The sequence below is a fragment of the Erigeron canadensis genome, chromosome 4 (genome assembly GCF_010389155.1).
Source record: "Erigeron canadensis isolate Cc75 chromosome 4, C_canadensis_v1, whole genome shotgun sequence".
NCBI classification, from domain to species: Eukaryota; Viridiplantae; Streptophyta; class Magnoliopsida; order Asterales; family Asteraceae; genus Erigeron; species Erigeron canadensis.
In genome coordinates, this window is record NC_057764.1 from 26,942,900 (window position 1) to 26,965,960 (window position 23,061).

Here is a 23,061-nt window from a genome sequence, read left to right on the forward strand (position 1 = left end):
TTTTCTAGAATTACAATGCATATAGAATTTTAATCATCAGAGTTAGGAAGAAAAGAACTCAATACATATATTAATGGTGTGTATAGACTACTTTTTATGTTAGGCTTACCAACTAAGAAAAACACAAACGATAAATAATTTAGCATTGATAGTTTTATCTTTATAAACTACAAAGTATTACATGTCTTTTCCAGTGAGGCGGAACTCAATATTACTATATTCACTTACAACGAGGATTTTGCTTTCGTAATAGGCCAAAATGTCCTTATTATAGCCCTTTCTAATCTATGACAATATTTATTTATACTACATCATAAAACATTTAATTCTTTTTAACTAGTGTTCCCGTTTTAATTAAAAGGAAGAACAAAATGGCATTCGATCTAGATGAGTTACCATTTAATGTGCAGACTGCAGACCAATAGGAATGTAAAACCAACGATGGCCATAATAACGAACCTGTAAAGACTAAAAAAAGTTCATAAAGCATTTGATACTACTTAATGGCGCGTAGTATTACCAAACACGTTTTTGAGAAAGAAAAACAAGAAACCAAACACATTTAGTAATTAGTTATTGTATTACATGCTTATAAAATTGGATTAATTAGATGGATCATCGTTGGACAGGAGGCCCAGTGGACTCAGAATTTGAAGGAAGTAAAGTCCATGTCCCTTATAATTTAAGTAGCTTATAACTTAAGGCTAAAAAGTTACTCGTATATAAACTTTATATTTCAAATTCAGGTTGTAATGTTTGTTTACTAGCAAATAAATCGGGCATTTTAGTTAAAATTTGAAAACCAAAATGTATGTAATGTTTGTTATTGATACGTTATAACTTGATAACGAATCAACTACACAATAATTGTTAAAGTGTAAGTATTACATTAGAAAAGCATTTCATAGTATTATATAAAAAGGAATTTTTTTTGTTCCAAAAAGTGATATCATAATACGAGCATAGTGCCCGCGCGTTGCAGCGGCTAGAAGGTATGACAATATAAAAGGGAGGCGGTGGAGAAGGAGAGCGGCGGCAGAAGGTGATAGAAGGTCGATGAGGTGTGTAAAGATTAGAGAGAATGTGGAAAATATGGTATATAAGGGTTTTATGTTTAAATAGGGATATTTTAGGAAGAACAAAAAGTGCTTAATTTTAAGAAATTCAATACTCTTTATAAGGGAATATAGTAAATAAAAAACCTTTAAACCAAAAATATGGACTTGCCCAGGATTTTTCTAAAAACTTATATAAAACGATTTTATTTTATTTATTATAGAGACAGAGATTGTGCGAATAATCGAATATTGTAATTATTACACTGCATAAACTTATTCGTAATCCAACTAACTGACTAAGCCATTGTCTGAAACAAACCAATGAAAATCATGGATACATGATCCGTTTTTAAAAGTTCAATGAGTTCCTCTCATTCAAGCTTTCCACAGTATCCCTCAGGCTTACTTCCAGTGGGGTAAAATCAACTCCCAGACCTTCCGCCCTGGACCTAGACACATAGTAAGGTTGCGGCTCCACACAACCTTCGTCTTCATACCTAAACGAAATTCAGGAAAGAAGCAATCTAGAAAAGAGTACTAATTAGACGGGAAAGTTCAGTACCCCAATTACATGATTTTTCATATGCACATGTTAAACACAAAGGTCAAAACATTATCATACATTTCTTGAGACGATGCCGGCCAATTACATCATTTATGTGCATTTTTAACTGAATCAACTAATGTGAAGTGTAAATTCAGAAAAAAGTAAGAGCAGTATGATGAAAAGGGTGCTATAATGCTATATTGCCTAAATTTGATTTTGACTTCTTGTTGATGTGTATTATGGAAAATACATTCTTACCTTTTTGAATGGCCAAGATCAGGGTAGAGTTTGTCTAAGATCTTTATAATGTCTGAATACGGAATCACATTTCCAACAATCAAGTATCTACCATTAGCTTCCGGGTTTTCAAAGGCTAATATATGTACAGTAGCAACACCTCTCACATCAACAAGTACATATAGTTCATCAGGAAATAAATCCTTCACTGTATATACTTCGAGAAAAAAAAAGTCAATAACAAAGACGAGACATTTACATCTTGATTATTTATTGATCATGGTTTTTAGAGACAATTACTGCTTTCTATCAGTCTCACAGTAGCCTCAGAACTGAGGTTTAGACTTTGATGTAAGAAAGGACTGATCACAAAGCTAGGGGCTAAAACAACCAGCTCCAGACCATTTTCTTGTGAAAACTTAACAGCAGCATCCTCGGCCAAGGTATTTGAAAGGGGATATACCACAACTGCACAATACAATATCTTAGCCGATTGACGATAATGAAAAACCTAACACAACACTACGGAACTATAAAGTATACCTTATTTTGCTCACAAATTATAGGATCCGAGTACCAAGTTTCGTCCACCATATCACCTGCTTTTGGAATTTTATTGGCATATATATATATAGGGGTTGGGTATTGTAAAACAGGTATTAAGGTAAAACAAGTAAGACAAGATCTTGACCCTTAGATCATAGTTAAATTGATGCACGAAGATTCATGAAGCAATTGATGTACAATGATTTTCATGATGCACGGTGAATATCACTGAAGAAAAACCTATTATTTTATTTGTTTTACTTTAATAGTTGTTTTATTTTACCTAAAACCTATATATATATATATAGAGGTGAGATATTTTGAGATCACCTCTTATTTTAGGACCAACTAGGACCATTGATTTTTGTACACCATCATCATCTACTACGATATACAAGACTTTTTTGTAAAAACACTAAGACTTTCCGGCGACGGGCCCACAGAAAAATCATGTGTAAGTTACACATGTGTAAGAAGTTAACTTACACATGATTTTTTTGTGGGCCCGTCGCCGGAAAGTCTTAGTGTTTTTACAAAAAAGTCTTGTATATCGTAGTAGATGATGATGGTGGCGTGTAAGTTACGAAAATCAATGGTCCTTTTTTGGACTTTTTTTAGTTGATCTCAAATTATCTTTCCCTATATATATATATATTATATATATATAACTGCACCAATGGAAGATGTCAAGATGACTCTATTGAGAGATGGAACTTTTATAGCTGATTTAAGAACATTAAGCTTCACTGCAGGATCTATCAATTGTGCCTAATGACAAATGTGTTAAGAACAAAGATTTTTACATCATAGTTTTGATAGTTATACAAGTTTTCAAAAAACAAGAATACACGAACGAAAATAACCTGTGGATCATCAACTGACAATAGAGCAGGAGATGCCATGTTAAATATGTTAGAATAACAGTATAATAATACACGTAATTCCTTAGATATATTACAATACGAGAGATTATTATGAAGCAATTGAAAGAAGAACAGAATGGAAAAACAGAACTAAATAAAATCAGCAACACGAACAATCCTGCAAAACAAAGGAAACGTAATAGAACAAAGAAAACCGGGCTTGTGTTTAACACAATTCCCTTAAACAGATTCGTCGTCTGTTCCCAGGGTACACCGGTTAAAGCAATGTACTGTCGGACGTTGATCACTTGCCTGAAAGAAGAACGGAACACAGGGATGGATGCTGTTTCAATACCGAAAAAGAGAGAATGTGTGTGTGCTACGATTTCTGTGTATTGTTGTGTTTTTCTCACAAGTCCATGATGTCCTTATATACACAAAGTTGAAACTGATATCATAAATCAAATTAATGGTGACCGATAATATGTTCTGTAATTTTTGATCATCTAAAATATACTTGAATTACATTATTTATGATAAGAGGACACAAAAACAATAAGAAATATGCAGGACTATCAAATCTATAAACCAACCTAGGGAACAGACAGTAGCACGAACAATGTAGCCATGATCAAGCAACAGCTTAATGAGCAATGAACCTATGATCAAGCAACCGCTTAATTGAGTCTTTGAAAGACCTTTCTCAATTGGGCTAAATGAATTTTTGAACAAAAGGTTGAGCTTTTATAAGTTGTTCTTCAAAGAATCTTATACTACATTTTCATTTAGCCTCCAATTTCTAGTAACTTCGATACTATTATCATTATGATTGATAACTAAAACAGCCGTTAGATGAGTCGTTTTATTGGAAAAGATTACTAAAAATGAAAGACAAACTTATGTGGCAAGAAAAATAAGTCACAAAGACTTGTTACATTGGAGATACATACTCTTGAAAATCTTCAAACCCTGGTCACATACTCACATATGAGTATATGACAAGGTTGGTTACCAATTTCTGCTATATCAATGTGAGTATATACTTTTTTGGTGTGGAAAAACCAGAGGATGTGGATTAGACACGGGAGATCTCCACATTCGCTATCTCTGATAATGCTCGTGAATGATTGTAACAGATTCGGGGTTTCTTTAGTTATAGGTTGGATTTAGGATATTGAAGCTTTCAAAGAATATGTATGCATTAATTCATTTCTTCCTACCTTGGTTAAAGATACAACCAAATTAACTTGAAACTTGTTGTCATGACTAGTAATAAGGTTTTGTTAATTACCTTAGTTTAGTTAAAGAAAGAGTTAGTTTAGTTAAAGAAAGAGCACCAAATGGCATTTGAGTCTAAATGAGCTACCATTTAATGTTCAAAAAACCAATAGGAAAAATGTACATTTCATCTTCTGATCAAACAATCCCATAAAATTTAACAACCAAGGTAGCATATAATTCAGAATATTTTAGATACATATAAGGTTGTAGCAAACAAGAAGTTGTTAATCAGACAGTTGGGTCAATAAGTTCCCCGTTCAAGAACTCACGGTAAGCAGCAACGGGCCAGCTGAATCCACGGAATACCAACCGAGAAGCCAAAGGAACATCAATGATAATCTCTTTTTGTGTTGGCTTCTTCTCATCCCGGATAGCAATCAAGTAACTCCTTCCAACCCACCCGATCCATCCAGCTATGTACAAGAACAAAATCCCGGGGGTAATGAATTCGCCCCAATGCCTTTGGTCTCCACTTACAATCAAGTGTGGTAGCCCATCTGATCCACACAACAATCCTTGCTTTCCATAGTTGTCAAATCTACATATATATAACCAATTTCATGCAATTCATTAGTTTCTTTAGATTGTCACCATTCTTTGAATAAAACACACTTACAACTGAATTCAATTCCTTATTGTATTTTGTAAATATTAGACATATATTTTGAAGAGTTATATTTAAACTTACCATTAAAAAAAAAACATTAATCAGAAAGTATAATGATTATTTATTTTTTGAACAGAAAACAAACAAAATCGCCCAGGTACTCTGGACAGAATGACCCATTGACGAAAGATCACCGCTAACATATAAAGTGATAACAAAAGAAACTTATTAATATGGAAACTTTAAGTTAATTAAGTCTGTGCATAACCATATATACTTCTAAGAACTAATAAGGTCAGCATAACCCCATTTATCATCATCCAAATAAACATAACATATACATAGATACACAGATTAAATGTATATATAGTTACAAATTAAGTTTGTAGTAGAGTACCTTCTTTTGGTCTTTTCCATGGTAGCTTTAATAGCAAGAGCAGGGGCACTATCAGGTGCATAAAGCTTAAGAGAACTTTCCAACTTCTTAAGCTGTTGTTTCTCCCTTTTGGCAAACTGCTTAGACTCTTTACAAGGAGTTAGTCCAGAGATATCAGCCAATGCTGGAAGTGCAGGCACAGTTGAAGAAACCAAGATTGAAGAAAGTGCAAGTGCAGCTGACAATGCTTTCAAAGACCCTTCACCATTATTCTTGGTTTTGTCTTCTGAAGAACAAACAATGCTACTTGGGCTGCTGGTCAACTTTGACCTGGTGGATGATGATTTGGAGATTTCTAGTGGCTGAATGAAGCTTGTGGAGATTGTGAATGACATGTTGGTTTTTTAATGATGTCTGCTGTGTTTGATGAAATTGTTTTTTTGAAAGAATGAAAATGTGATGAGATGTAGGAGCAAGAAATAGTAATGAATGGATGTAAGATATCTGTTGGATAAGATATGGGAAGATGAGTTGGAAGATTGTTATTGGTGGATAATTGTGATGTTAGTGGTTGTGCTTGGTTTGCAATCCATTTTGCATATTTTTTGTTTGAAAGATCATGACACTTGGCTATGTCTTCACAGATTTATTAATATCGTTATATTTAACTTACAAAAATGGTCTAAAGTTGAAGTAGAATTCACTTTTGATCCTTTGAGTCGCATAAAGTTACATTTGTAGAATTTTTTATTAAAAAGTTCATTTCGAATTATTTTTTTAGCTCATAATATAACGATGAGTACCACCCAGGGTAGACTATGTTACACACTTACACTAGTAGAGTGACATATTCAAGAAAACAACCCCATATGCATGTTGCCCATAAAGATCATCCATGACTTGTAAGTAAAACTCCAAATATATTTACAATTTCATTTGCTTAAATATATTTTGACATACGATATATAATTATATATTAGTAAATGGAATAAAAATCAAGAAAGTTATATCAGAAGACAATAATATTATCATTCAAATATTTAACATAAATTTGGGAAGGCAAAATTACTGTTATATTTGTCTCATGTATAGTATCAAGCTTATTAGTTAAAATTTTCATTGTACCACTCAAATTTTATAATAAAAAGTTCTTTATTTATTGATATTATAATATTTAAAATTTTCTTAACTATATATATTATGATTTTTTCTATAAATATTGTATTCTATATGTACGTATTCAGTTGTCACGTCATCTTTTTTATACATGTAGATTGTCACGTAGTAATGAAAGTCTAAACAATAAATAACAAAGTATCTTTTTTAGATATAACTATATAAGTGTTAGCTTTAACAGAAAGTTAGTCAATAGTTTTCTGATTAAACATTCAATTAATTGTTCTTTTGTTCACCACACGCCCTAAGTTTATACAAAACTATAGGCACAAGATACTTCCGGTACAAATGTACAATAGATAAGTAAAAAATGAATGGCCCAAATCATCCTATCAAGGTGGCTTTTAGTGGACAGTTATTCAGGCTTAATTGATTCCATTAATGGGCCACTTTAGCCAAGACTCTAAGACAAATCAAATTGACCGGATATCAATACGTACTTCTATATATATCTATATTTATCTATCTATATCTATAATTATGTATACTCCCTTATATAGCATTTTGAAGTTTTATTTATGGTATGTCTTAAAAAATTAAGCATACTTTTTTTTCTTCCAAAAAACCCCTTTCACTATATATGGTTCTCAAAATGGTCCCCCGTACACTACAACATTGAATTACCGTATCTACCCTTATAACAAATTGTCACTCCTAAAACAAAATTCCGCCTCAACGTACAGGTATTATGCTCGTATATTATAAAGCAGATTTTTCTTTAAATTTTCAACATTAACCTTAAATTTTAATATTAAATTTAAGTACTTCCCCAAAATGTCTCTCATATATATTCTATATTTACCTAAAATAACTATAATACCCTTTCTTTTTTCTCAAATCTTAACCAATCATTTTTTTCTCTCATACATAAATCATTTTTATTCTTTTAATTCATTCAAAATATTTTATCTCAAAAACCGTACATCGAAAAATTATAAAAATTACATGGGTGTTCTAAAATTTCATATTCTTTCATTAAAGTGATCATTCGATATATTTTCGATTAATTTTTAAATTCAAGGGCGGAGCCCGTACAGCTAAGGGAGAAGCCCGTCTGGTAGATCACCCTATCACCGCCACCGCCGCCGCCATTACATCACCACCCCGTCATCGATCACCTCCATCACCGCCGCAACGCGCGGGTACCGTTCTCGTACTATCTTATAAAACATTTTGTCATTTTTTAAAATCTCAAAAGATGATTTGAACTACCTAAATTTTCTCATTCTTTATCCACTAATTTAAACATCTCTAACTAATATACCTATGATACTCTTAAATCTCAACCACTCATTTTTTTTCTCTTTCTAAAATCTCAACCACCCATTATTTTTTTCTCTGTCCCTATAAATCATTTTATTACTATAATTCATTGAAAATATTTTATCTCAAAAACCGTATATCAATAAATTATAAAAATTGTGTGGGTGTTCTTAAAATTTCATTTTCTTTCATTAGAGATGTCATTCGATATACCTTCGACGAGCTTTTAAATCCGAAGGCGGAGCCCGTACTGCTAAAGCATTTGACTATTACACTCTATGACTTATTAGCTTTATAACTTATCACCGATTTCACCCACATCTCATAAACACAAGGCGCGGATATTATAAAATAACGATGACTCTATTTATTATCACCGTATACAAAATAAAAAACCGCGTAAATAATTTCCAAACGGTAAATAAAAATCAAAAGAAGCGTAAAGCGCGTAGCGTTACATCAACGCGGTAAATCAAAACCGCCTTAAAGATTAACCGCGATATGTATATATTATTACCTTACATTACATACACAAATTAGCTCCAAATTTCTCCCTGGTATGTTTTTCGAATTTTATATATCTTCGAACTTGTTTGTATTTCGATTATAATTTCTGTTTTCAAGTTCACAATAATTTAGGGTTTTATGTTATTTAGGGTTTTAAAGTCTTGTTGTTGATCTGGTCGTAATTTTTAGGGTTTATATTGTGCAAATTATTTCTTTGATATTGTATTTTATAAAATCGTTTACATTATCAATTTAGATCATGAATTTTTGCATGTTTTTTTAGGTTTATTTATATATATTTTATCAAATAATAATAACTATCATCAACAGAACCAGAATCTGCACTCAGCATTCTTGCCTATAAATTTGGATAGCTTTTGAATAGTTGATGATTAGTTTGATGAAATATATACTATAAATTGTATCTTTTTGGAAACACTTATATCGAAAAACCATCAACAACGACCGCTTGATGTACAATACTGTCGCCGCCTATAAATTTGTTGCCTTTCGATAGTTGATTGGTTTTTAGATATAAAACGGTAATCCTGAAGACATGTTTTACAAGTTATTATCTGTTTTGGTATGCATTTAGTTTTTTTTATGTGATTTGTATTTACTTATTCAATTATTGCCATTTTATATCGAAAAACCATCAACAACGACCACTTGATGTGCAATACTGTCGCTGCCTATAAATTTGTTGCCTTTCGATAGTTTATTGGTTTTTTGATATAAAACGGTAATCTTGGTGACATGTTTTACAAGTGATTATCTGTTTTGGTACGCATTTAGATTTTTTTTATTTGATTTGTATCTATTCAATCGTTGCCATTTTTTTTTATCGAAAAACCATCAACAACGGCCGCTTGATGTGCAATACTGTCGCTGCCTACAAATCTGCTGCCTTACGATAGTTGATTGGTTTTTAGATATAGAACAGTAATCTTGGAGATATGTTTTACAAGTGATTATTTGTTTTGGTATACATTTGGTTTTTTTTATTTGATTTGTATTTATTTCTCCAATCATTGCCATTTTATATCGAAAAACTATCAATAACGACCACATGGTGTGCAATACTGTCGCTGCCTTCAAATTTGTTGCCTTTCAATAGTTGATTGTTTTTTTTATGTATAAAACAGTAATCTTGGAGACATGTTTTACAAGTGATTCTCTGTTTTGGTATGCATTTTGTTTTATTTATTTGATTTGTATTTACTTCTCCAATCATTGCCATTTTATATCGAAAAACCATCAACAATGAGTGCTTGATGTCCAATACTGTCGCTGCCTACAAGTCTGTTGCCTTCCGATAGTTGATTGGGTTTTTGATATAAAACAGTAATCTTGGAGACATGTTTTATAAGTGATTACCTGTTTTGGTATGCTTTTTTTTTTTTATTTAATTTGTATCTACTTCTTCAATCATTGCCATTTTATATTGAAAAACTATCAACAACCACTTGAATGTGCATTACTGTCGCTGCCTTTTAATATGTTGCCTTCCGATAGTTGATTAGTTTATTGATATAAGATGGTAATCTTTGAGACACGTTTTTTATGTGATTATATGTTTTGGTATGCATTTAGTTTTCTTTTATATCTGATTTGTATTTTTACTTCTTCAACCATTGCCATTTGGAAAACCATCAATGACAACTAGCTGATGTGCAACGCAGTCGCCACCTATAATTTGATGCTTTTCGATAGTTTGTTGGTTTTTTGATATAAATGGTAATCTTGAAGACTGTGTTTTACAAGTAAATATCTGTTTTGGTATGCATCTAGTTTCTTGAAATTGATTTGTATTTACTTCAATCATTGCCATTTTATATCAAAAATCCATCAACGACAACCTGATGTGCAATGCAGTCGCTGCCTATAAATTTGTTGCCTTTAATTAGGTGATTGGTTTTTTGACATATATCTTGAAGACATGTTGTACAATTATTCAAAGATGTTGTTTTCCATGGTTTGGATCATATTTAGTTTTGACCAATTTGCTTATTAGTTGCAAGTGTAAGTAGATTCTGCTTTCTATAATTGAAACTTTCCATATAAAATATGCTGTAACATGAATGTCGCCTAGTAACATATTTCACTGATCCGTTACGGTACATGTTTGACAATTTGGACTTGTTTTTGACCCTATCCAGTTCAGTCCCAAAAAAATAAGTCGTTTATATGTTTTGTTCAAAACTATCTGGAATGCTAGCATTTTCAGCTGGTTGTGGTTCTAGAGTTTGGGAAAGTGACATAATCTGACCCTTTTATGATCTTGCCCCTTGTTTTTAGTCCTAACTGGTTTCGTCAACCAGTTGACGGATGTTGTGGGTTGTGAAGGTTGGCCTAGCCAAACCTGTTAGCATGTCTCGACCCGGTTCCAGTCATAGTCTACTAACAAGTTGATCAATCTAGTGGGCTATCGAGAAATTTGAAATAACATGACCAGGTTATGAAACAAGTTAGCATGTGTTGTTGACTTGTTTATGACCCTAACCTGTTTAGTTAATGGGTTGATGGTTAGTTGGGAAAGGCGCATGTTGGACCGTTGGGACTCGTTTTTGACCTTACCTAGTTTAGTCTCAAAACGATAAGCTGTATATTTGGCTGGTTTAAAAGTATCCACAATGCTAGCATATACTGATGCAAGTTGGGAGAGGCAGCCTAGCTTCTGACCCGTTACGAGACGTGTCTCGGACAGTTTGGACCCGTTTTTGACCTTATTCAATCTAGTCCCAAAACGATAATTCGTTTATCTGTTTGGTTAAAAGTATCCGTAATGCTAGTATTTCCAGCCAGTAGTGGTTCCAGAGTTGGAAAAGTGACATAACCTGACCCATTTATGATATTGGCCCTTTCTTTTTGGTCCTAAATGTTTGGTCAATAGATTGACGGATATTGTGGGTTGTGATGGTTGACGTAGCCAAACCTGGTAGCATGTGTCGACCAAGTTTTGATCATAGTCTAGTAACTCATTGTTTTAGTGGGCTATTGAGACATCTTAAATAACATGACCCGGTTACGAAACAAGTTAGCATGTGTTGTTGACTTGTTTATGAACCTAACCTGTTTAGTCAATGGGGTTGATGGCCAGTTGTGAATGGCAGCCTGTCCTCTGACCATTACGAGACGTGGACCGTTTGGACTCTTTTTTGACGCTATCCAGTTTTGTCCCAAAACGTTTATTTCATGGCCAGTTGTGAATTGATTCCGGTTTGTTTTCCCACAAGAGCATTGATCATTGCCATTTATATTGAAAAGCCATCAATAACAGCCACCTGATGTGCAATACAGCTGTCACTTATAGATTTGATGCCTTTTGATAGTTGGTTTGTTTTTTTGATATAAAATGGCGATCCTGGACACGTGTTTTTCATGTGTTTATCTGTTTTGGGCATCCCCTGAAATTATGCAGTTCATTGTATTTTCTTTGTTGGAATTTGTTTGTTTTTTATATCCACGGGCCACAGATAAATATATCTTAAGATGTAATCAATCCTTTTGTTTTACAGTATGCTTTAAGGTGTAGAAATGATGGATCCTTTCTGTCAGAGAAACTGATATGTTTATCACCATGGTCCATGGCAACTACATTGGTGATTTACCATATCCATGTCAACCCAATGGTATGGTAGCTGATCCATGGTAACCACATTGGAATATGATATTGTAGCATGGAGGATATTCCGATGTATATTGTGGAAGTATACACAAATATGTCAATGACTCTGTGTTTTGCCTACAGATGTTACCTGTTTGGTCCATCAAGTATTTTTCGCCTATCTAGTATCACTTGAAAGAAAAGTAGGTGGTGTTCTTTCTTTTCCTGCTTATGCTCGTCCACGATATGAAGGAAATGAAGTTTATAGAAAGATGGTATGAATATCCCCCCCCCTCCCTCTCTCTCTCTCTTTCATGTTCGATATCTAGTGGAAAGACTAGAGGAAACTCTTTGAAATAGCATGCATTTTTTCCTCTAGTCTTATTCAATTTTTTTATAATTATTGATTTAAACTGAACATCTAGGTATCTGCTTAAGTGGTCTTGTCTGCTTGTAGTCTTGTACTTTACTTAAAAGTGCTGTTGCCTGAACATCTAGGTATCTGCTTAAGTGGTCTTGTCTGCTTGTAGTCTTGTACTTTACTTAAAAGTGCTGATGCCTGAACATCTAGGTATCTGCTTAAGTGGTCTTGTCTGCTTGTAGTCTTGTACTTTACTTAAAAGTGCTGATGCATGAATTTTCTGTGACCCTAAATTATTGTATGGTCCCACACAAAGGGTGTGCTTTGTAGCTATTTTACATTATATGTGTGTATGCTATAATTCACATACTTAGAGTTGATTTGATCATCATCTTTGTATGTTGCTTGGTTACTAATGTAGCTGTTAGGGTAACTTCTTTGTCTTTGTGTGGACATGTTATATCGAAAGTTAAGAATTGTACGTGTGTAAGACTTCGTTGGCTACGAAGATCGTCCATATTTTTCCAGTGCTGTTCCATTTTCTCCTGGTTTACCTTCTCCTCTTGATTTGTTCTCAGAAATTGATTCAATCTATTAGAAACTGAATTCAAACGATGGCCTCGGAAAAGTTTTAAGTTCCGTTCTAGCAAACCAAATTGAGTTCAAATTAGAGAGCAGACCTTGAGAGGCTGCCTACTCTTGTCGCGCCAGCAAGCCAAAGTATCCAGGTGCGATTCTTATTATTTTTGTTTGTGGCATTCACGTGGAGACTGCTGATCGTATTTTTGTGTCTTGCTCTATGGCTCAGGATGTTTGGGAGTAGTCCAGGAATAAAAGATATGTGCAACTGATTTCATTTCTGGGTCGTCAATATATAAAAAAGCTATCACGCAATCTTATGCACAGTTGCTTGAGACTTATGGAAGGCTAGAAATAACAAGATTTTCAATCACAGAGTTGCAATTTTTGCCGGTTATTGGTGAGATCAAAGTATCAAGTTTTGTTTGGGTTAAAAATATGGGAAAGATGGAAAAACTTCCACCTAGCCAATTTGTCGATATAACTTCAGTTTAGTTTATGCTCTGGTGTCTGCTGTTTCAATATAGATACTCTTGTACCAGTAACTTGCTTGTACTGTAATAAACACATTTTGCCCAAAAAAAATAAAAAAAGTATGTGATTGGACATTTGGGCTGGAAAGAGTAGAAAATCATGCTTATTGGGCACAGAAGCCCGCCTCAATGTCAACTAAGTGGTTTAGAACTTTGGATGCCTTCACCTTTATGAAGAGCAAATGCCACTACTCGTAAATCAAAGACCCCTTCGTTCATAGCCGAAACAACGTTTTGTATGTCATGTTTTGACATTCATATATAATTATTTTTTAATTAAACATTCAATTAAATGAAGTTTTATAAAAAACTATTGACGCAAACACAAAATAATACTCTTACAGGAAAAAATAAAAGAAAAAGAATGGCCCAAATTAACCAACTAGGGTGGGTTTAATGGACCGTCTAAGTTAGGGAAGCGCACAAGTTGAAACCCGACCTGAACAGGTGTGACTCGTGACACCGGATTGCATAAAATAACAACTAAACAAATAATAATAATAATAATAATAATAATAATAATAATAATAATAATAATAATAATAATAATAATAATAATAATAATAATAATCACATAAATTAACATTTTAGGGTATCTCTTCGACATTTGCAGCACTTCAACATTGTTTTTGGGTCACTTCATCTGCCAAAAGAGTTTTGAATATATACATATATTAATGTATATATAAAAAATTTTCAGTCATCCCTTTTCCCTATTATTCAGTAATGTAATGATAGGCATAGTCATTGCATGTTTTGGAGTTCAACGGGTCAAACTAGCAGACCGCGTAATAATAATTGATATGCTGAACCGCGACACGTCCCATTTGGTGACCGGGCAGGTTAGCTGAATCCACGTGTCATCATCTTATAGTTAGAATGATTTTTATATTAATTTTTAAGGTAGTGATTAATTTTCCTAATAAATAGCCTAAAAATCTTCTTAAAAATCTTAAATCATGACAAGTGCATATAATGCATTTATTCTCTTTTCTAATCTCTTTTTTTGATTTTTTCATGTGATGATTAGGAGGATTTTTAGTAAATTTTTTATTAAGAGGATTAATATTTTCCCAATTTTTATGAGAATACTACTATATTATTTCCATTGTCCACGATAAGATGCACCAACTTTAGGTAAAGTTTTTATTTACTACTTGTGTAGTATAGTATTTATGAGGGGGATTTTTCCCACATAGTATGGTTACACCGTTTTAGACAGACAAATTTCTTCGTATAAACAAGTGATAAATAAATTACATGTATAAAACAGACCAAAAGTATCGGTTCGCAACTGATCACTTGCATATTCTCCACGTGTTATCAAACGTGGCAAACACCCCATGCATCACACCTCACTACCATTCTCACCGGCCCTCCAACCAAAGTAATTTCCTACGTCGTGATCACCGTCGACGTCATCATTCTTCCGCCGGAGAATCAAATTAATAACCTAACCAATGAGTGCAGAAAACTTATTAGCATCGGCAGCCATAAACATCGGCCTTGCTATTGTCATCTTATGTTTATTTTCGATTTTACGTAAGCAACATTCAAATGCCAATATTTATTACTCTCGTCTCCTCTCCCTTAACCATCCGCTTTCTTTCGATCCTTCTTTTCGACGGTTTCTTCCTTCCGTTGATTGGATCCGGGAGGCTGTTCGAGTCTCCGAGGATGAAATTCTTTCTAGCTGTGGCCTTGATGCACTCGTTCTCATTCGATATTTTAAATTCGGGTATAACTTACCTTTATTCATCATGTTATGTCTTACTTTATTTGTGTTTTTATTGTTATACGTATTAGTATAGTTTATGTGTTACAACTTACAATCATAATACTGTATCGATATCATGTGACCATATAACTAAGGGATTGAGATTTTCTAAAAGTTGAAATCAGCTTTATAGGTGAAGTTAGGGGATCTTAACCCTTAAATTAAAATCAAAGGTCAAGATTAAAATTTTTTATCTATAAAGCTGCTTTCAACTCTAGAGGATCTCCATCCAGCCTCAGAATGAACCAATGCCTAATGGTAAATTGGTAATTCAGGCAAAATATTTTTGTAAGCAACTTAATATACCATAGGGCCTGAAAAATTACCGCCATGCATACAACTTAATATTTTGAAATAACTGATTTAAAATTACTTGACAGGATGAAGTTTTTCATGATATGCTCTGCTGTTGGATTGATGGTTCTTCTTCCACTCAACTGTTCTACATCCTCTGCTTCAAAGTCAAACTCTCGTTCCATGGACTCTCTCACAATTTCCAACATTCCTAGAGGATCAAACAGGTATATATATCTTCACTGAAATAAGTTAAATATCAGCCTAGGGTAGCAGATGAGGCTAATCCGATCCTTATTGTCAAAAAAAGAAGAAAAGGTAATTGGATCGAAACCCACTGATACCATGTATCATTTGGTACCCACCAATCCCCCATCTAGGCTAGTGTCTAGGTGATTCTCAACCACTTAATAATCCCCTGATTATCTCAAGTTTGCCTTTGGCAAGACTCGAATCCAAGACCTCCCCTGGAAAGTGGCGGCTGGTTGCCACTAGGCTATTACCCAATGGTTATTCGATCCTTATTGTCTATTAGTACTAAAACTTGATTTTCAAAATATTTGAGTTATTTCCTATAGGTTTTAGTGGAAGGATGTATGGTTCCTGTACTAATCCGCTTTCTTCTGTTCACCAGGCTTTGGGTGCACTTTGCGTCATTGTGCATTATATCTTTTTCGGGAATCTATCTGCTTCACAAGGTAATTATTGAAAAATCATTTCCGTTGATTTCTCATGAAGTGAATGATACTATAATGCGACATATTGTGATTTTGGTCAGGATGTCTAATTTTGGTGTCGTTGAATTGTAAAGTTAAATATTTATTGCATTTGTACATTTTGATGAGGTTTATAACAGGTGATCACCTCATAATACCCCATGTGATCTCTAGGAATACAAGGTTATCCTTGTGAAAAGAGTTCAACAATTGCGTAACCTGAGGCAGCAACCAAGTCAAATCACAGTTCTGGTTCGACAAATTCCTTTATGTGATGAACACAAAGCCGTTAGTTGCAGTGTCGATCATTTCTTCTCCAAATACCATCCTCATGCTTATCATTCGTATCAGATTCTATACGGCGGAAAACATCTTCAGGTAATAAACTTCAAACATATATGTTCTTTGCATATGCCATTTCAAATTTACCAAATTAATCATTAAATCATTTGTAATCAACAGGAGTTGCCAGTTGCTTTTGTTACATTTAGGTCTCGTTGGGATGCGGCACTTGCTTCACAAACACAGCAGCATCCAAATCCATTACTTTGGATTACTCAAATGGCCCCAGAACCGAGAGACGTGCTATGGAAGAACTTATCGATTCCTTACAAGTATCTTGTAATATACAGAACTGTGGTATTTGTCACAGAAGTTCTTTTCACGATATTTTTTGCTATTCCAGTAGCAGCTGTCCAAGGAGTAGCACAATATGAAAAACTAAAAAAATGGTTTCCTCCAGCCATGGCTGTTCAGTTGATGTAAATTTCCATGAACTTTTACCTCTTTGGCTTACAATAATTTTCACTAAGGGTAACGCTTTTTTGGTTAATTTAATACAGTATACTATTTTTTCCACAGTCCAGGATTGAGCTCAGTGGTTACAGGATATCTTCCAAGTGTCATTCTTAGCGGATTTGTATACATTGTCCCTTTTGTTATGAAAGCAATGGCGAGATTAGCGGGCTATGTGTCAAGAAGTCAACAGGAACAAAAGGCTAGCAATATGATATTCTATTTTTTATTGGGAAATGTTTTTTTCTTGAGTGTTTTATCCGGGTCATTACTTGATCAAATTGGGATAACTTTTGATCACCCTCGGGAAATACCAAGCCGTCTTGCAGGGGCGGTCTCTGCTCAAGTGAGTGATCTTACTATATTCATATCTCTAATTATTTTGTATCTTGGTACTTCATTTTCATATATTGAGATCCAGAATTGTGTTCACCAATTAGGTTTGCCATTTAGACCCATTTTGTATGTATAAGTGGATTAGGGTTATCATTAGTCTCATATTACATGTCTTGAAATTGCCCACTTATTTGTTTTATAGATACCCCATCAATCACTATATTCAACGCTTTAGATCACTGCTATAATAACTTTTTCTGTAGTAATATTTAATGCATTGATATGAAAAGAAGATTAACAAAAGAGTTGTTTATGTCTGCTGTAATTGACCAACTTCTACTTAAACCCTTTTGACCCATTCACCAATATCTTCCTTTCTCATGATCTATTTGTGTTTTTTCGGAAGTGGAAGCTAGGATCATTCATTAGGCATACTAAGAAAGGTTCTTTGTCTTTAAATGATTGATTTTCATGCATGGTTAAGCTAAATGATATGTTACTGATGCACCCGGTTCGTAAGGTTACAGTCGACAAAAAATCTGTATTTTGCGCTATAACCTATTATACTCCTTTTTATTAAAATTTCCGAATGTTGTCTACTTCATAATTTGATTCTCGAGGTTTTCTTTGTCATGCTGCGGATTAAGTGGCCAAATGGGCGGTGTTGGATTGACCCAAAACATATTTTGTTCGAAGACTTACACCTTTAGTAGTGTATGTCATATACATTACAGAAGTCACAACGTTTTAATAATGTAACTCGAATTCTCTGCATATTTACCCAAAAGGTTACACACCTCTAATTGGATTTCATTTCCTCAGATCCATATTATTCTGATCTTTGTATATTATCATGATCGATTTACATCAATAGTTTTGAACAGATTTATAACTGTTCTGTTTTTCTCTGTACAGGCAGACTTTTTTATGACCTACATTTTGACAAGTGGGTTGGCTGGATTTTCTCTTGAGATACTTCAACCTGGATTATTTACATGGGATAAAATGAAATCGCATACATGGGGCCGAGGAAAAATGAAATCCAATTACTTATATTCATTTCCTTATCATAGAACTATTCCATTTGTTTCTCTTTTTGTACTTGTTGGCATCGTGTATGCAGTTATTGCACCATTGCTTCTTCCATTTCTAGTTGTCTACTTCCTTCTCGGATATGTGGTATACATCAATCAGGTTTGATTTCTCTTCGTCTTATAGGGTTATTGCTTATAAAGCTAACCGATTTTGATCTGAATTCCATTTTGGGTAATTTGTCTGAACTTCTACCAATAATGCCTATTCAAAAACCATGATCATGATTTTAAAGTACAGTATAGAGGTTACCTTGTCAAAACGGCAACATGTTAGAAAATATCACTTCACATGAAATATTTTGTAGTGGATTACCATACTATGATTAAACAGATATATCAGGTTCATATAACCATTAACGTTTTGTATGAGAGATTCAATGCTAATAAACAAACATGTATTCGTACAGTTGCATGACGTTTACGAAATTACATATGAGACGTGTGGCCAGTATTGGCCGCAGATTCATCATCATGTAGTTGTAGCCATCATCATCATGCAAGTCACCATGATTGGGCTGTTTGGACTGAAATCGAAACCCTCTGCATCTGTCGCGACAATACCATTACTTGTTGTCACTATCGCTTACAATGAGTATTGCAAGTTCCGTTTTCTTCCTACATTTTACAAATGCTCGGTCCAGGTACGCTTGTTTTATATCATCTGTAATCCCAACTTGTCTACTTCATTGGAACGTTATATTTTCTTTATAATTGTGATTTTATATAGGATGCAAAGGATAACGATGAACTTGACAAGGATGGTCCGAGTGATGCTGCATGTTGCAGAGCTATTGATGCATATCGTCCACCATCCTTGCCTAAAGCATGTGCAGCCATGGAAGAATCATCCTCTTCACAACCATTATTAGCCTAGTGATTCTTTTGATTTTCTCTTTCTGGGAGTAGAGGCAGCCCTCTTTGTTTTTGGGATGGGTGTGGACATTTCATTGCATTTTTTATCTGAAGAGGTTGTGTAGGTGATTTAGAAGCTTTGACATTTTCGTCTATAAGGCCAAGATTTTCCGTTTTGTTTTGTTCATCTACAGATTACTCGTATAATAACTGTATCTGGGCTGAAAAATTTGTAAAATGGTAATGAATCTTTTCAAAGTACAAAGCCACATCAAGGATGAATTTAATGTGTGGCAATATTTCTCTATCAATTAATCATTTGTAAAATATTTCTCTATTATACAAAATGCCCAAATTTATTAGTGTGTACAGATGGAAAAAATTGAAGGACTCGCTATATATGTAGACCTATATGATATGATTGAACCATAGATGGTTAGTAAGACTATTGTGCCTCCTAGGTTTCTAGTTTACATCAATGTTTGAATTTCTAAGTCGAAAATATTCGAGAGGTTCAAAAGCTCGAAATCTCTATTGATTCACTCAGTCATCTTCGCGAAAACGCTCGTTTTCTCCTTCGATTTGTCAACCTTACCAAGCTTAATGGTTTTTGACATGTTCAAGCCTGTGATTTCTTTATATTCAAGAAGAAATCAATCATTATGGATTCATAACAAGGCAATTTCTCATAACCCGGGAAGTAATTTATATCAACCACAAGATACCCATCTTTTTTATTGTCTCTAATCATATCAAAGTTAAAAAGATGCAACCCAAGAGCCGTTCTGAGGCCTTTTGCCACCTCGTCGAGAAACTCTGGAGGCGGCATCTCTATATTCTCATTAGAGCCATCGTCGATTACAGCACTTGATATCTTGGAGAAGCTCATAACCCCACCGGAATCTAATACCATTTTCTCCATGGTCTCATTTGAAAGATCAGGTAATGAACTCCTTTTCACACATTTTACGTAATCACCTGCGACGTAAACCTTGAACATGATCCCACCGTGGTCCACAAATTGTTGTAGCACCATCGGTGGGTCTAGTTCTAGCCCTTTAGTTAACCCTTCATGGTTAAACACTAATGACATATTATGTGCGGTGGGGGACCCATCCGCAAGCAAGGATTTCACAATCATTGGAAAACTTAAATCATTTGTACTTTGGAAAGAATTTGAAGATTCAAGATCTTGAATGAGGAGTTGGTTTGGGATGTTGAGTTGGGGGTTGTTGAGTTGAGTAACCGGTTCAAGCATGGAAATACGGTTGTGAAGGCGTTGTATGGCTGAAGGAGGGTCAATGATGGTGGCATTTGGGTTATTCGCGGCGAATTTCTCAAGATTATGTTCCCATTCAGCGCCGTAGAGTTTATGAATGATGCAGTCGTAAGGACCTTGATTGGTTAATGATTTTGACACGTCAACAGGAATAAAAACAATGCCTCGTTCTCTAGCATAGCTTATAAACGGTTCCACCATGAAAGCGTCAATCTTTCTTGTAGGTAAAGCATAACCTACACGAAACAGATCGTTTTCTTCTACAATTTCTGGCATTTCGTCTTCTTTTTGGAACAAAGGGATAAAAATTGGTTATCTTTGATAAAATGGCCAGTCTTTAAAGTAACAAGATTCGTAAGGTTTTCATGCATGTAGATTAGATTGTACCAATCTTAAACAAGTTCCATTGTATCCTTGATCAATTATCACACATTTATTAATGATATGCACGAGTTTTAAAATGACCATACATGTGTATGGCTACCACCTTATACATTTAAAATATTAATATACGAAGCTATACAATTAATTTTTAACACATCAATACAAGCTCCATGACAGACAGTCCATAGACCTCGATCCATACAGAAGTCGTCACGACTCGAGGAGGTACCATTTGCTAGACTCTAATTTTTCAATACGTGTAAAAATCCATCTCAAATCCCTATCTATCAACTCAACATTAAAACTCACCCAAAATACTTAATGGCGTTGAATCATTGTTGTAAAAATCGACCTGACTCGGGGAGTACTTGGGTGCACAACTGACTCGAGGGGTCTAAGGAATTGACTCAGGCCGACTCATGGTCAAACTCAGGCCAACAAGTCAAACTCGGGTTAAATTGGTCTTTTTCTTTTCTTTTCTTTTTTTAATTTTTTTTAAATATTTTTTTTGTTTGAAGTGTTATGGTTATGTTTTAAAAAATAAAGTTTGAATTTTGAAGTGTTACGTTTATATATAATAATGTTTAATTTTGAAGTTTATAATCTAGCTATTTCTAATTTTTTTTTTTTATATATAAATTTTAAATATAATTACTTTTATATAAAAAAAATTATTTCAAATAATCTTTAACTTACTAAAAACTCTCGATTTCTTACCTCGCTGAGTCAAATATGAGTTTCCAGTTCCTTGACATAGCCTGGAGTAGTTTCCATTACCGAAAGGAAACAACCATAATAGAATCATCCGACTATAATACACTTCCTAAACAAGATTAACCCTTCCGTACTTAAATATAACATTAAACAACAAAGGATAAATTTTTAGTTATATATACTTTACATTTTTGGTCATAATAGTTCCGTATGATTTAAAATACTTAAGCTTTTAAACTTTTAACCCTTTAGCTTAAGTATTCTAATTACATATCAAACTATTATGACCAAAATTATGACCAAAATTGTAAAGTATGTAACTAAAAATATATTCTTTGTATGAGTGTTTATAGTTATACTTATGTACGGAAGTGTTAATCTTGCTTAAGAAGCGTATCATGGTCAAATGAGTACTTGATGGCGGTTTCTTCTCGACAATAGAAGTTATTCCACGCTATGTTAAAAAACTCGTGACTAGAAGTCGACTCAGCGGGGTGAGAGTCGGGCGTTTTTTTTATCAGTCGGAGAATAATCGGATTGGAATTTTTTCTTTGAAATTGATATATAATAATAATAATAAAAAAAAAGAAATAGACTATACACTTCAAAATTAAACATAAACATAACACTTCAAAGTTCAAACTTAATTTTTTCATTGAAACATAAACTTAGTACTTTAAAAAAAATACAAAAAGAAAAAAAAAACTTGGACAAACCTTGGCTCGAGTTTGACCCTATTTGGCCCTAGTCTAACTAAGTTTTTTGTGTTTGACCAGGTTTAACCTTTTGATCTGAGTTTGACACTGAGTCGACCTGACTTGAGTCTTTAGACCCCTTGAGTCAGTTGTGCTCCCCAAGTACTCCCCAAGTCAAGTCAATTTGCAAGACTGATTTTCACGTCAGCAAGTATTATATGTGATTCAAGCTCTGCATACAGCCCAATTGGATGTCATTGTGGTGACTCGAATGCTAACTATTAAAACTAACTCGTTGTTAAAAAAAATAAAAAAATCGGGGGATTTAAAGTAGATAATTATACGGGATTGAAGAAGTGTCTTAAAAAATTAAAGTTCGTCGAAAGTATATCGAATGACATCTCTAATGAAAAAGCATGAAATTTTAAGAACACCAATATATTTTTTATAATTTATCGATGTACGGTTTTTAAGATAAAAGATTTTGAATGAATTAGAGGAATGATCATGGAGAATAGAAAAAATGAGTGATTGAGATTTGAGGAGAGAGAAAAATGAGTGATTGAAACATATATAGATTTATT

General features: G+C 33.8%; 3 protein-coding genes, 1 long non-coding RNA gene and 1 pseudogene across 7 annotated transcripts; 2 read left to right on the top strand and 3 right to left on the bottom strand.

Moving 5' to 3' along the window:
• Positions 1 to 1,407: 1,407 nt before the first annotated feature.
• LOC122597269 lies at positions 1,408 to 3,672 on the bottom strand (annotated as a pseudogene).
• Positions 3,673 to 4,680: 1,008 nt separating this feature from the next.
• LOC122594926 (photosystem I reaction center subunit III, chloroplastic) lies at positions 4,681 to 5,978 on the bottom strand. Its single transcript, XM_043767211.1, has 2 exons — positions 5,537 to 5,978; positions 4,681 to 5,070 (listed from the first exon to the last, which is right to left on the bottom strand). Exons 1-2 carry the CDS (start codon positions 5,908 to 5,910, stop codon positions 4,761 to 4,763), a joined length of 684 nt encoding a protein of 227 aa, XP_043623146.1. The 5' UTR covers positions 5,911 to 5,978; the 3' UTR covers positions 4,681 to 4,760.
• A 2,404-nt stretch (positions 5,979 to 8,382) lies between these two features.
• Positions 8,383 to 13,616, top strand: LOC122594836. Of its 4 annotated transcripts, none has more exons than XR_006323118.1 (4): positions 8,383 to 8,511; positions 11,980 to 12,343; positions 13,008 to 13,157; positions 13,238 to 13,616. It is a non-coding gene; the product is annotated as an uncharacterized LOC122594836 (long non-coding RNA). The 4 variants fall into 4 exon arrangements; XR_006323120.1 differs by lacking the exon at positions 8,383 to 8,511 and having other exon boundaries at positions 10,625 to 12,112; positions 12,213 to 12,343; XR_006323119.1 differs by lacking the exon at positions 8,383 to 8,511 and having other exon boundaries at positions 10,626 to 12,093; positions 12,213 to 12,343.
• Positions 13,617 to 14,973: 1,357 nt separating this feature from the next.
• On the top strand, positions 14,974 to 19,656 carry LOC122598360 (CSC1-like protein At3g54510). Its single transcript, XM_043770952.1, has 9 exons — positions 14,974 to 15,279; positions 15,699 to 15,839; positions 16,247 to 16,310; positions 16,503 to 16,706; positions 16,791 to 17,089; positions 17,190 to 17,469; positions 18,375 to 18,653; positions 18,961 to 19,194; positions 19,281 to 19,656. Exons 1-9 carry the CDS (start codon positions 15,002 to 15,004, stop codon positions 19,425 to 19,427), a joined length of 1,926 nt encoding a protein of 641 aa, XP_043626887.1. The 5' UTR covers positions 14,974 to 15,001; the 3' UTR covers positions 19,428 to 19,656.
• A 368-nt stretch (positions 19,657 to 20,024) lies between these two features.
• On the bottom strand, positions 20,025 to 20,960 carry LOC122597270 (inositol-tetrakisphosphate 1-kinase 1-like). Its single transcript, XM_043769884.1, has 2 exons — positions 20,672 to 20,960; positions 20,025 to 20,473 (listed from the first exon to the last, which is right to left on the bottom strand). Exons 1-2 carry the CDS (start codon positions 20,958 to 20,960, stop codon positions 20,025 to 20,027), a joined length of 738 nt encoding a protein of 245 aa, XP_043625819.1.
• Positions 20,961 to 23,061: the final 2,101 nt, after the last annotated feature.

Coding starts and splice junctions, on each gene's coding strand:
- LOC122594926 (XM_043767211.1), bottom strand. CDS start 5,910: ATGTCATTCACAATCTCCACAAGCTTCATTCAGCCACTAGAAATCTCC. Junction 5,071..5,536: donor ATGGAAAAGACCAAAAGAAG/GTACTCTACTAC, acceptor ATATATATGTAG/ATTTGACAACTATGGAAAGC.
- LOC122598360 (XM_043770952.1), top strand. CDS start 15,002: ATGAGTGCAGAAAACTTATTAGCATCGGCAGCCATAAACATCGGCCTT. Junction 16,311..16,502: donor GAATCTATCTGCTTCACAAG/GTAATTATTGAA, acceptor TGTGATCTCTAG/GAATACAAGGTTATCCTTGT. Junction 19,195..19,280: donor TTTACAAATGCTCGGTCCAG/GTACGCTTGTTT, acceptor GATTTTATATAG/GATGCAAAGGATAACGATGA.
- LOC122597270 (XM_043769884.1), bottom strand. CDS start 20,960: ATGCCAGAAATTGTAGAAGAAAACGATCTGTTTCGTGTAGGTTATGCT. Junction 20,474..20,671: donor CATACAACGCCTTCACAACC/GTATTTCCATGC, acceptor TTAACCATGAAG/GGTTAACTAAAGGGCTAGAA.